This window comes from Amia ocellicauda, chromosome 3 (assembly GCF_036373705.1).
Source record: "Amia ocellicauda isolate fAmiCal2 chromosome 3, fAmiCal2.hap1, whole genome shotgun sequence".
Classification (NCBI taxonomy): Eukaryota; Metazoa; Chordata; class Actinopteri; order Amiiformes; family Amiidae; genus Amia; species Amia ocellicauda.
Window position 1 is genome coordinate 29,727,963 of NC_089852.1, and position 14,823 is coordinate 29,742,785.

Below are 14,823 nucleotides of genomic sequence, written 5' to 3' on the forward strand. Positions count from 1 at the left end.
CTCACACGATGACAAGTATGCCATGTGTGGTCTTTCTTTTTCAGGGAACCGCCATATCTGTGGATTTCATAGTGTCAGTGTAATTTTGAACGCTAGTAAATGCACTATATGAAGATGACATTAGAGATCATATGCTGTGTATGCAGAACTCCCATCCTCTGTGTTGCTAAAAAAAAAGGCCTTTTGCTTCCATTGGAATGCAATCAAATTTAAATAAGTATCAACAAGATATCAAACATTATACATTATGAATCTGAAGATTTTTTCATGCATGTGTAACGTTCAACATGAAACACAAATGATTCAAAAGTGTTGCATGCAGTTTTATTTATTTTTTCTTCTATTTGGCAGCATGTAGCATTTTTAATAACAATTCTGCTTTGTCTGTTAAGGAAACCACCAATGAAATTTAGATAGTACACAATTTAATTTTTGAGCCTGCATATATGATTCTTTAAAATATATATATATATATATATATATATATATATATATATATATATATATATATATATATTTTCGACACAGTGCTAAAATTGCATACACCATTTCTCAAAATACCCTGACCCCTATCAGATGTTATGATCTGATATTTTGAAGTTTTAATAGCCAGGGTGTAAATAATGAAGCCCCCGGCTGACAGATATACCTGAGGGTATTGAAGTGACTCAAGCTACAATGTACAACATGACTTTAAGGACTTTCCTACTTTGACTTTGTCCAGCAGACTGTGAATGAGAATACTGAAAAGTGTGCAATATTATTTCATCGCTAGAAGAGCTTCTATGAAATATGATCTAACGGAGAACAGCTCTCTTATAGTTAGCTTTGCAAAGCCCTGACAAAAATCCACACTTTAAAGGTTGTGCAGGATGCCAAGCTGCTCGCATTAAGGTTTTTAGACCCAGAGGTATAAAGGCAGCTTTTCCTCTATTCCATGCACCATATTGCTGATAACAGATGCCAGAGTCTGTATTGATTTATTTAATTTTAAATGTCAGTGCCTTCAGTCAGTGTTCATTCTGCTTACAACCCTCCCAGAAAGTGCCAATCACATAGTCAAATAATCATATTGTGCAGCACTAGCACATTAGCAGCTACTCTGATATTTCACTAGGTAGTTTAGAAGGGATTTCTGTAGTGAGAGAAATTGGCATGGCAGGAAATGGATTAAATGGGGCAGGTTGGATTGATAAAAAAAGCACATTGGATCCAAAACGTCAAATACAAATCAGTTTCCTGAGCCCCCAACCCCTCTGTGTTCCCTGTACTGTCTGTGTGTTTCTGTCCCCTTGGGTGTCTCTGACCCAGCCTCTCTCTCTGCCTGCAGATGGAGCACGTTCCTCCATATGACGTGGTGCCTTCAATGAGACCCATCATCCTGGTGGGGCCGTCTCTCAAGGGCTATGAGGTAACTGAGCTTTGAGAAATGACCAAAGACATTCTCTGATAAAAAAAGCAGCATTATGTTCTTTTTCAATTCTGCATATTTATTATTTTCCATTCTCAATATTCATTTCAGAGCTTTATCAGTTCTCTTTTTACACAATAAAATGCAATCACCAATTACAGAAAATAAGGGATCCTTAATCCACCCTCTCTCTTCCTATTATTTGTCAGGTGACTGATATGATGCAAAAGGCACTCTTTGATTTCCTCAAACACAGGTTCGATGGCAGGTAAGGCCGCAAGCTCTTCTACTATAAATCGTATTTTAAGGGAATTCAGAACATCAATAAAGGCAAAAAGATATGAAATACCTGCATGAATGGTAAAGAATAATGTTATTATTATTGTAAAGCAGACTGAATACAGTCATATAATTATTAATGTATCAGGATTAAAGGCAACAGACTTAGTGTGGTGCATTGAGAGAGAGGTAATGCACAATGATGACTGTGATATTATTGCTTAATGAAAAGACAGAATGATAAAGTGTGGACAGTGTAATTCAGTTCAAAGCCCAGTTAACCTCACAGGGATTAAATTGAGTTATTCAATTAAATATTTGGTTAAGGTCTGTGTTTTTAGTTCTTATTTCCCACTGGTCTTCTTGCATTTAAAACTGTATTTGACTTTGTTAAATCATCCCTGAAACTACAGAAAATGTATCTTCTAATATGGCTCTAGCTACTTTTCTGAAATTCAGTACTTATTGCTTTATTCATATTGTACAGAGAAGCATATGGGTTTTCTTTAAACAAAATGAAACACAATTAAATTCATGGAGAGGATTCATCATGGGAAATGTTTAAAATCTCCTCAGGATAGATGAGGAACTTGTTAACGCACCACTTTCACACATATGTTAATGAAGCCGATACTGATTCATGTCACACAGTGAAAACGACCAAATGCAATAATGCTGTTAATGAATAATGCTGTTTGTGTGCGTTTGTCTCAGAATATCAATCACACGGGTGACGGCTGATATCTCTCTGGCTAAGCGCTCGGTGCTCAACAACCCCAGCAAGCACACCATCATTGAACGCTCCAGCACTCGATCCAGCCTGGGTAAGAGGAGCTTTGAGACCCAGCACTTTGAGACCCACACACACACAGTCACCCATCTACATAATGATGCACAAACAACACACAAACAATACTTACAGACTCTGACTGCAATCGTCAGACCTACTGACACTGACACTCACACGATGACAAGTATGCCATGTGTGGTCAGGCCCCCACTAGGACGTCTCAGATACATCCCAAGCGCCTGATTCACACGGCTCCAACAGAGCGGCAAACCAAGTGTGCCAAGAGACCAGTCTCCTGACGCTAGGAGTTTCACTGGTCTGTCATGTTCAGAAGGGTGACATCACCATGACCAGCTCACTATGAGATCTGCTACACAAGCTCAGATATGCACCCAGAAATTGATGTCCAGGTCCACACACTCGCACTGAAAACACAAGCATATATGCATATACTGGATCCCACACACATACTGATAAACACAGAAATACATACACAGCCTGATGTCCATACACACATGCTAAAACCGACACATATTCAAAAGCAGACTTTTTTTTTATGTCCAGCCTGTTCCCAGTTCAGTGTTCATCCCACCCTGGAGTCATATCTGTATGTGTGTCAGTGTTGTCAGCAGTATAACAGCGGGAAGTTACCAGTATTCAGAGTAAGGAAACACATTTAGTACAGATTAGTTTTTTCCTCAAAAGTGCACAAGACCGTTTCCTTGTGATATTATACCCACGTTAAATACAATGCGGAACATAAGATGAATTAAAGTACAAACTTAACCACACTTTGCTTCTTCTCTTCTTTAAAGTTAAACAGATTAATTTAGGTCACTTAATTTTATTGGATCACTAAAAAGTAAACCTTTAAAGCACATCATTTCTGTAATATAAACCATCATTTGTATTTGCAAAATATGCTGATTAGGTTAAATGTTACAATTTTCAAGGTTACTTAGATTTGACTTCACAATGAAAACCTTAATTGAATTTTGAATTTACAATGTTGTATCGAAGACAGATCACATTGTAATTTTGAACATTTGTCCAACATGAATGCCTTGGATTGGTGGAATCTTCCAATACACTGATATTGCTTACAATACAGCAATTGTGTTTTTGAATGGATATCAGGTACAGCTTTATCTCTGGGTAGTACTTTGCGACTCCCCAAATCGGCACCCAGTATCCATTCACATGTATGGGCTAGAATAACTTGAGTTCACAGAAATAACCATCTAGAATAATCTCTTATTAAAATGGTAAAATCATTGTTCTGGTCAGCTAAAGTCAAAGAGCATTGATTTATGGGTCATATTTAAAATTATCATAATTAGATTTAGGAGTTTTGGAAGATATATTGTGGACATAAGGAGCAATGATTTATTCAAAATACCGAAGAATATGAATTAACCTTAGAGCAGGCAAATCTCTTTCCTTTCTTTTCTTTTCTCTTTATAAGTCAGGTTGGGGTTCAGTTATGATGACAATTATACTGTTTTTTAAGCAGTTATATTAATTGTAGTTTCATCTTATTTTAGTTCTCCTGTTGGCATATTGATATTTGTAGATCTTATGATTACAGCATTCACTGTTTATACTTCTTAAAGAAAAGCTATGCCGTCTTTGGAGGAGCCTTATCAGTAAAAGATCAGGAAGTGATCTGTATTTTACTTTCTTATTTAAAAAAATAATTAAAAAACAAAAAAAACAGGTGGAAGAGTGAACTGTGAGAACGCGAGGAGTATATTTTCTACAGGAACAGACAAATGCAGAATATGAGCTTGGCCATATGCTGCGACATTGAAGAACCACGCAGCAGAGATAAAGTTCTGTATGATCCGATTCTGTCACAAGGAACTCAGAACAATGATGCACTGAAGGACATTTCAGTGTTGGAGCCAGACTGGCCTGGCGTGGGGTTTTCGATTTTGCTCTGACTGACTGTCTGAATCTGATCTTGGCTTTTCTCTCTTTCTCATCTGATCCCTCCTCCCTGCTCCCTCTCCCCCAATCCCCAATCCCCCTATCCCCGCGCTCTCCCACCCTCTCTGACTCAGACGTACTGGGTACGTATCCTCCATTAATATAGACTAGCGCTTTTCCTTTCCTTTCATTGCACCTGCCTGTCAGTCTGTATGGCCGTCAGTTTGTCTGCTTGTCTGTCTGTCTGTCTGTCTGTCTATCTATCTATCTATCTATCTATCTATCTACCTATCTACATGCCAGCATAAAAGCTCTTATATGCTTGTTGCTTGCAGAAAGAAAACATTACTTAACACAAGGTGGCCATGTCCATTTCTACTGTGTATTTCATAAGATAAGAAAGTTAGTAACAGTAGATCTTTGAAGAAAATGGTCTGGTAAGCATTGTTTATTGTGAGGTCATTGCAGATTTTAAATCAGTTATAGCAGCATTCTCCTGAGGCAAATTTAACCACATTTTACAAATAATAGGCACATTTCCCAATGAATTTTAAGTATGAATACCACAGGAATAACAACAGAATATTGCTTGCACGACTTCTGAGTTTTGATGCTGATCACATATATAAACCCTAACCCCAACCCTAACCTTAACTGTTATATATGTGATCAATATCAGAGCTCAGAGAGAGTGCATGAGGTATTCATGTGTTATTCCTGTGGTATTCTACTTTAATGAATTTGAAATATGGAGGCTATTCTAATGTGTGACCAATTAAGCTGATATGCACACTATAACTCCCCAGATGATACAGTGCAATCAAACCAGTTTCTTTTCTACTGCTGGCTATCACTTCCTTACCAGGGGGAATATTTCTACCCACAGTAACTAATGCAGTAACTTAAGTGGAGAAACACAACTTGCAATCTGGTCATTCTTTCTGCGTGTGTATATAAGGCTCATATCCACATAGCACCAAATCAATACAAAATGTAAACAGGGGTCTGGTAAAACATTCTGCAAAATTCTGTAAAACTATTCCAAAATAGTGCACTTTAAAAAGAAAAGAAGAATCGATAACTTTTATAGAACAGCTAGAGACCGATTTCTTACTTTGAAGTAAAGTGATTGCTTTCTGTAATTCTGAAAGGGTGCTGAAAAGCATTTGTACTTTGGTGTTTAAAGAACAGAGATGAGTTAATAACTCATGATGTCCAGGACAATAAACTACACCCTTATGTTGTTTAATAGTTGTCACTATGCAAGCTTCTCCATATAAAACGAGTACATGTTGCCTAGAGGTAAAATAGAGTACAAGTAGAGGTAGCTAAGGCCCTTGAACTTGTGTAGAGTTCTGGTGTTGTTGTTATTAATATGATTATTATTATTTGTCCAATACCTTTTGACTTGAATTGCGGGGGACTGTTGATATAATACAAAATATGATGCAATGTAATTGAAAACGTTACACAGTTCTGCTCAGTGTTTACCCTTTCTTGCGGTCCTAGAAATGGGTCACATCTCGGCAGTCAAAATCAGTCTGGTTTCAGAGCCATGCCCCCTAGGAAAATAGTTAGATTTTTCATTATGATTAATAACAAAAAGGTACTTTCCGTTTTATGTATCATTCATAGCCACCCCAGTGGTGTGCGCCATTACTTTCTGTACCTCGAGTGTACACCTTCAGAATATACATTTGTCATATTCATCTTTCAGTTCATGGGTTGTTAAGAGAGACACGTTCATGGCACATGTCAGCTCGAACTATTCTCCATTGTCAGTCTTTCTGCTTTTTATTATGGGAAGTATCCTCGAAAAATAAATGCCTTCATCTATGACACTAGTTCAAATTTGACATCAAACTGTGATCTAATAATAGTAGTTCACATGAAATTCAGCTTGAGGATTATACAGTGAGGGGAAAAAAGTATTTGATCCCCTGCTGATTTTGTACGTTTGCCCACTGACAAATAAATGATCAGTCTATAATTTTAATGGTAGGTGTATTTTAACAGTGAGAGACAGAATAACAACAAAGAAATCAGAAAAAACGCATTTCAAAAAAGTTATAAATTGATTTGCATGTTAATGAGGGAAATAAGTATTTGATCCCCTATCAATCAGCAAGATTTCTGGCTCCCAGGTGTCTTTTATACAGGTAACGAGCTGAGATTAGGAGCACTCTCTTAAAGGGAGTGCTCCTAATCTCAGCTCGTTACCTGTATAAAAGACACCTGTCCACAGAAGCAATCAATCAATCAGATTCCAAACTCTCCACCATGACCAAGACCAAAGAGCTGTCCAAGGTTGTCAGGGACAAGATTGTAGACCTACACAAGGCTGGAATGGGCTACAAGACCATCGCCAAGCAGCTTGGTGAGAAGGTGACAACAGTTGGTGCGATTATTCGCAAATGGAAGAAACACGAAATAACTGTCAGTCTCCCTCGGTCTGGGGCTCCATGCAAGATCTCACCTTGTGGAGTTTCAATAATCATGAGAACGGTGAGGAATCAGCCCAGAACTACACGGGAGGATCTTGTTAATGATCTCAAGGCAACTGGGACCATAGTCACCAAGAAAACAATTGGTAACACACTACGCCGTGAAGGATTGAAATCCTGCAGCGCCCGCAGGGTCCCCCTGCTCAAGAAAGCACATGTACAGGCCCGTCTGAAGTTTGCCAATGAACATCTGAATGATTCAGAGGAGAACTGGGTGAAAGTGTTGTGGTCAGATGAGACCAAAATCGAGCTCTTTGGCATCAACTCAACTCGCCGTGTTTGGAGGAGGAGGAATGACCCCAAGAACACCATCCCCACCATCAAACATGGAGGTGGAAACATTATGCTTTGGGGGTGTTTTTCTGCTAAGGGGACAGGACAACTGCACCGCATCAAAGGGACGATTGACGGGGCCATGTACCGTCAAATCTTGGGTGAGAACCTCCTTCCCTCAGCCAGGGCATTGAAAATGGGTCGTGGATGGGTATTCCAGCATGACAATGACCCAAAACACACAGCCAAGGCAACAAAGGAGTGGCTCAAGAAGAAGCACATTAAGGTCCTGGAGTGGCCTAGCCAGTCTCCAGACCTTAATCCCATAGAAAATCTGTGGAGTGAGCTGAAGGTTCGAGTTCAGCCACAATACCATAATGATTTGGAGAGGATCTGCAAAGAGGAGTGGGACAAAATCCCTCCTGAGATGTGTGCAAACCTGGTGGCCAACTACAAGAAACGCCTGACCTCTGTGATTGCCAACAAGGGTTTTGCCACCAAGTACTAAGTCGAAGGGGTCAAATACTTATTTCCCTCATTAACATGCAAATCAATTTATAACTTTTTTGAAATGCGTTTTTCTGGATTTTTTGGTTGTTATTCTGTCTCTCACTGTTAAAATACACCTACCATTAAAATTATAGACTTGTCAGTGGCAAACGTACAAAATCAGCAGGGGATCAAATACTTTTTTCCCTCACTGTATAGTTTACAATTTTTTGTGTTTGTTTTATAAATCCACCTAACTAGATGAGATTTTATTTTTGCAAAGCCCAAGTTCCTTTAATATCACAACAGCGCAATATGAAACTTTATGAACATTTCGGACATTAGCATGGGTTTAAAGGACATTTCTACTCAAAGCAGAGAGTGTCTTGATTTGATTTTAAGCTATGGTGGCTGTTCAAGTAGCCAGAAGAGAACAATGTATTTAAACCTAAAAAATTGTAAATTATGTAATTTCTATTAGCACTGCCTTACAAAAAACATATGATTGTTGTTGTTATTATTATTTATTTATACATACTGTATACATCTGGTCAAAATAAAATTGTACATCATGCCAGGTTTACATATTTAGATTGATATTTTCAAATATATAGTGTATAGAACTTAGTTATACTTCCCATATAGAGAACTAAGTAAATGTCTTGTGATCCTGGTCTCAAACCATGTTGTAATTATAAGTGAAGGGAAATCAAATCATATCTGATCTGTTCCTTCCCTTTGCTAGAGGCCCATATCAGATCCAATGATTTGAGTCTATCTGAGTCTATGCACTGCTAACATAAGTAATCCCCCTCTTTCCCTCCACTATTTGCACAACAAAGTTTTTTTTTTTTCCTCCCTTTAATCACTTTTATACTTCATTTGCTTCTGTCAACTCTGCGCTAATTGAATTTTGGTTATCTTTAACTTCTTCAGTTTCATTTTAAAAAGCTCTTTAATAGAAAGGGCTAACCTTGGGCCTCTTTATATCCTGTCTCCTCGTCTGTTTCATCTCCCATTGAAAAGGGAGTGCTTCTTATCGGGTCCTAGCCAACTAAAACAAAAGTGCTCCTCTCCTTTAAATGTAATATAAATCATAGTAGAAAAAAGCTTTTTTCCTGCTTAGTCAAGATGGAATCTTTTTTGTGATAGGACAGTTTAGGAACAGAAGATCTGTGTTGTATAACATGTACTTCAACTTAACAATCAATTATTTGGATTATGTATTTTGACAGGCCAGTTGTAGAAATACATACATTATTTAGCATAATTCTGGGTTTCAGATTCTAATAATCCCTCTCTCCTGAGTGTCTGCGTGTGTGTGTGTGTGTGTGTGTGTGTCAGGGTTTACTTGAGTCTCTGTTTGTGCTGGGAGAACTGAGGGGAACATGAGAAACAGTTAATGTGTGTTCAGAATACCCTGTTTGCATTTTCTTAGAACCTCCAATGCAACAAGATTCTATAATATTCTGAATTCAATACTCACTCTGCATTTAATACAATTTAATGTCCACAGAATAATCTGCATGAAATTCTTAACAACGTTGTGATGCAAGATTAACCGGCCTGTGCTGGCTGTCTCTTGGAGAAACTATGTTATAATAAAGGAATAGTATATCCGCATGAAGTAGCACTAAAATAATACCCTACAATCATAGTTCAGTAAAAAGGAAGATGATTAGATCCCTTATCATCTTTTCTTTTTGGCCTTTACTAAAGTTTGAATGCCAACTTTCTTAAAGTGTATACCCATTGGTGAATGCTGGACATTGCCAGTCTCAATGGGACTTGCATAGCATTGCTTAATGGTTCACACATCGCTATGCTTGCTCATTTCCATAAGATACTAATGCTGTATCTCAATGAGTCTACCGTAGCTGAGCTGTTTATTTCAGGGGCTCAGTACTAAGCCTGCTCCGTGCTGTATCCCAATGACAGTGCCCTGCTGTACCTCAGTGAGACTGCCAGAGCAGCGCTGTCTGTGTCATGTAGTAGATAGTGACTCTGCTGCCGTGTCCCCTCACAGCGGAGGTGCAAAGTGAGATTGAGCGGATCTTTGAGCTGGCGCGCACCCTACAGTTGGTTGCCCTGGACGCAGACACCATCAACCACCCCTCTCAGCTGGCAAAGACCTCCCTGGCACCCATCATCGTCTACATCAAGATCGCCTCACCCAAGGTACCACGTGTGACATGCATACACAGCAACAGATGCACAGCCAAACCAGACGCATCTTGATCAGGCATGAAGGCAGTGGAACAGCTACGCTGCCGAAGGATGCTTTTACACTTTGTCTGTTTAGGTGGTTCTTGGGTTTGTTTAGTTTGGAGCATATTGTGAATATTCCGAAAGAATGTCTTTCCAAGTTTGCTTTAATCAAAATCAACTGAGAACTCAAAAGACAGTGTCAGTTCCTTGAGGAAAAGGGACCTAGTTTGGTTTGATACATGTGCTGCCCTTTTTTCAAATAGACTTGATCTGGAAGAGTGGTAAGTATCTTACATTCACACTATAAAAACACATAAAGATGCATAAAACCTTGATTTTAGAAATGGCATAACTTTAATTACTAGTATTTCAACAGTATTGTTTTCTACTTATTTTAATTGCAAATGTACAGTATTTCAGCTACATTATTGATAAGTAGGCATTTGTATGCTAGCCTAGGAACCACATTTGTAACCTTGTTTCTGTGGGAAAATGCATTCTAACTTCCAAACAACCGCTTTGTAAATTCCTGTATTGCTTGTGTGACATTCCAGTTACTAAATTGAGTGTTGCAGGAATTAAGTGAGGGTTGTCTTTTTTGGTGCCAGTTCTAAACTGAACTGTAACATTGAATAGCGGGGTCTGTTGTCCATATCACAGTACACAAGTACCTCGGAAAGGTTGTATACCGAGCTTATGGCAGAAGGCAGTGCTGAACAGTAGTGAGTATTGTATATAGGGAAGAGCTTTGTGTAATGTAACAATGGGTGCATTTTGAATTGTGGCAGTGCTTAAAATATATTATTTAAATATGGAAAGGATTTATGTATGTACTACTGTCCCAAGCTATCTGACAGGTTATTTAAATATAGTTTATTGACAAATAGTCTTAGAAAGTAGCATGAGCTATGAGCATTACTTATATAGCTCGTTTGAGAGAAATGCAATAGCTTACCCTTTGTGGAACATGATGATTAGTGTTCTGTGCAGGACATAGAAATATTAAATATTCAGTACTTTCTACTATGTTAAAACAGCTCTTCAACTAACATTTCTCTTTCCATAAATAGCATCCCTAAATGTTTCGTGGTAAAGTATAATTTCACTTCTACGGAAGCATATTGCTGCCACACGAGAAAATAAAAATATATCACGTATATTACGTGATAACTATCATGTTTTTACGTGATTCTGAATTATCATGTTTTTTACGTGTTAGGGAATTGTTATGTTTTTACATGATAGGGAATTATTATGTTTTTACCTGATAGGGAATTATTATGTTATTACGTGATATGGAATTGTCACATAATAACAGACTGAACTAGAATACCGGAGACAAAACAATTATGTCAGATCCTCAATGTCTGACATCATTGTTTTGTCTCCGGTATTCCATTTCGTTCAGTCTGTTATTATGTGGCAATTCCATATCACGTAATAACGTAATAATTCCCTATCACGTAAAAACGTGATAATTCAGTATCACGTAAACAGGTGATAGTTATCACGTAATTACGTGATATATATGTTTTTTTCGTGTGGCAGCAATATGCTTCTGTACACTTCCTTAGTGGTGTAGGATGCAAGATATTCTGGGTTTTAGCCCAGGGATTCAGACGTTAGGTGGTCAGAAATGATCTGGAGATTCCTCAGATCATCGCATACCAGCTGTTCTTATGACTTCTTGTGCACCGCAGGCTCAGATTGTTGTAATTTCCAGCTACATCAAATCTTATGATTGACTGACTCCTGAGTGGCATAACTGTCAAAGTCTGCACTCTGAGTACTTGCAGCATCATCTGAGGCGGGAGCGAGTTGCTCTGGAAGCCAGCCGGTACCAGAAACATATTTGGCAGGGAACTCCTAGAGGGTGGCATACAGTTGGCCAAGTATGGTTGTGGGTGGGTGGTCTGAGGATAACTCAGTGGTCCATATTGAAGTGAGTGCTGTGGCGTTTCAGCTGTCTGCAGTCCTGTGGTGTTGAGCTGTTCTGTCTGCATCAAATTTTTTGATTGGTGGGATAGACGGGCATTAGACATTGTGGGCTGTAAGTGCAAAAATGTGTGACTAGCTTTGGAGGATGCATGCTTCTCCCTTCTGAAGAAGAACATAGGTCAGAGCAGTGAACCTAATTTAATAAGTCAGTTCCAAATTGGGGTGAAAAAATATCTAATTAAAAAAAAAAAAATCCTATGACTAATATAATAAGTGGGCAGTGGACAATGTGACTTTGGAGGATACATGCTGCATCTCATCCCTCCTCAAGAGTCACAGAGCTGTAGTTGTAACTGATTCTAGTTTGGTAATTGCCGATTCGTAATTAGAAAGGTGGTGTAACTGGAACTGAAATCATCAGGATGGTGATAATGAAAGGAACCTGGCAGCTGATATTTATTTTTTAATTATATTCTTTAAAAAATAAAAAGTAATAAATGTCATTTGTTTTTGCAGGTTTCAACAGTGATGTCTGTTGCATGACGTTTCCATACTTTCTCTGAAGAACAGTGCTAACCTTCTGTGGTGCTTTTTCAGGTGCTGCAGAGGCTCATCAAGTCCCGAGGGAAATCCCAGGCCAAACACCTCAATGTACAAATGGTGGCAGCGGACAAACTAGCTCAGTGTCCCCCTGTAAGTCCACTACATTCGATACCCACTCCATCCTCTTTGAGACTGTTAAAATGGCAATTCCATTGATCTGGGTTTAAACCAGATAAATCTCTAATCCGGCAATTTTCTTGATGCACAAATCAGAATACATGATACTCCTCTGGTATCCTTTTGTTTAGAAAGAGAGGGGAATTCAATACAATTTTTATTTTGTATAGCGCCCTTCACAGGGAATCACACAGAGCACTTTACAGATTGATAAATAGAGAACAAAAATACACAATGATTCGACAGCCCTCTGGGATGGGTAGTTCCTCATCCTTACTGTAATAATCAGCTTCACCATATTGTCTTAGTAGTGCTGAAATCTCCTCTTACCTTTGCTGCTCAGGATCCCTTTGGGATACTCTTGGATGACAGAGAAATTAATATAATAATATTATTACATTACTTCTCCACCCCAAATGTTTACATACCAGTGAGCTGCAGGGCGACAGATGGCGTCAGGCTGATTATAACAGAACAAAGAGAGGTGTCTTCACAGACCTCTGTATAAACCAGCCATCAGAGAAGAAATAGAAATGTAAATAAAAAATATAAATGTTATTATAAATGCAGATCTTGGGAGAAACCATAAGAGATGCATTTTAGAACTGCAGTCCCATCAAGTGAATTAACTTTATTTACTTCAGTCTCTTGGACTCAGATAATGTTTAAAGTATATAAAAATCCTTCAGTTCTGACCTGTGGGGGGCTGCACTCTGAAGCCCTGGTTATGTATGTTTCTCTCCGTAATGCTGCAGGAGCTCTTTGATATCATCCTGGATGAGAACCAGCTGGAGGACGCCTGTGAGCACTTGGCTGACTATCTGGAGGCATACTGGAAGGCCACGCACCCTCCCAGCAGCAACCCCCCCAACCCCCTGCTCAACCGCACCATGGCCACCGCGGCCCTGGCTTCCTCCCCTGCCCCTGTCTCCAACCTGCAGGTACAGGTGCTTACCTCACTGCGCCGCAACCTAGGGCTGTGGGGGGGCCAGGATGAAGCCCGGGAGGAAGAGCACGCCCTCTAGAGGGGAGCGGCAGGGTGCCCAAGCTCCCCGACCCCAGCCCACCGAGGAAATACATCTCAGTATAGAGAAGGCTCTATACAGGCAGAGAGAGAGAGAGATTCAGAACACCCCTCACTACCAAGATGATTACACACAGCAAATCGAACATGGACACTGGGGGAATCCATGCGCACACACATACACACACTAGCACCCACGCAATTATGAAATAAGCAATTTCTTCAGTATTGTTTCAGTAGAATGTAGGATCGGCCGGCACTCAAACACACACTTTCATGGAAAAACTTACCTTGACTATAAAAGTGAGATGAGAAAATTGATAATTAATCTACAGTGTATTGATTTCAAGAAACTCATTCCATTATAGTTTTCTGTGGATTCTAGGTATTTAGTTCTGGAATATTGCAACATGCCAATCTAACTATTTCGTCTACCATTTTCAGAGTCATACACAAACATATACGTATAATATTTTTTTAAACTAGTTTTGAACCTCTAGAAAGATCAAGAGAAGATATTGAACTTGTTTTTCTGTTCACCACATTTTCACAGTACTGTTCCTCATAACTATCCTAGTTACATAAATGTTTTTCTTAATCTTGTTAACTCGCACGAAATGAGGACATGCATTTAAAGGGAAAAGTCTGTGTGGTGTATGCAGGAAAACAAAATCGATTTCACATTTCCTACATGCATTTTTTAGGAAAATGTATCCAATTGCTGCCAGATATTTCTGGGATTTAAACAGTGATCACAGATGCAGCAAATGGAATGTTCTTAGGTTGCGTTTATTGGGGTTTATTCAAGTCAATAAAAGACAGAGTAGAATAGAAATCGGAAACCTTGTGTTAAAGTCAATAGAGACATTCATATCACAGGCGCTCCGCTAAGTGTCTGGTAGCTGTCAGGCCTTTTTGTTAAATTACATACCTTCAACTTCAAGTTTGCTTGAGAGACATATTTTTTCAAGAGGAGACAAAGGCAGAACCCCACTGCTTCTGTTCTCTGTGATACCAAATATCGGTTCCCTTTAAAAATAATGATATATATATATATATATATATATATCCTTGTGTGAGCCCTGCGAATGTCAGTGTTGCTGCTGCCTTTCTGACGCACTGAGAAGGCATGACTAACAAGAATGTTTTATTTATTCACAGTGAAACTAAACAGGAAGGGTTGTCGAGACAACGCCCCTCTTGTCTTATCTTCCTTTCAGCATTTCAATCACTGACAAGCAAGCACAAACCTTGTGAG

General features: G+C 38.9%; 1 protein-coding gene across 3 annotated transcripts in view; it reads left to right on the forward strand.

Annotated features, from left to right (window-relative positions):
• Positions 1–14,823, forward strand: part of cacnb1 (calcium channel, voltage-dependent, beta 1 subunit) — a 68,562-nt gene that overhangs the window by 44,606 nt on the left and 9,133 nt on the right. For all 3 annotated transcript variants that reach the window (XM_066698943.1, XM_066698944.1, XM_066698945.1), the window contains 6 exons: positions 1,331–1,411; positions 1,621–1,679; positions 2,405–2,514; positions 9,702–9,853; positions 12,419–12,514; positions 13,297–13,482. In XM_066698943.1, coding sequence (XP_066555040.1) covers positions 1,331–1,411; positions 1,621–1,679; positions 2,405–2,514; positions 9,702–9,853; positions 12,419–12,514; positions 13,297–13,482 — 684 coding nt within the window. The remainder of the gene's footprint in view (positions 1–1,330; positions 1,412–1,620; positions 1,680–2,404; positions 2,515–9,701; positions 9,854–12,418; positions 12,515–13,296; positions 13,483–14,823) is intronic.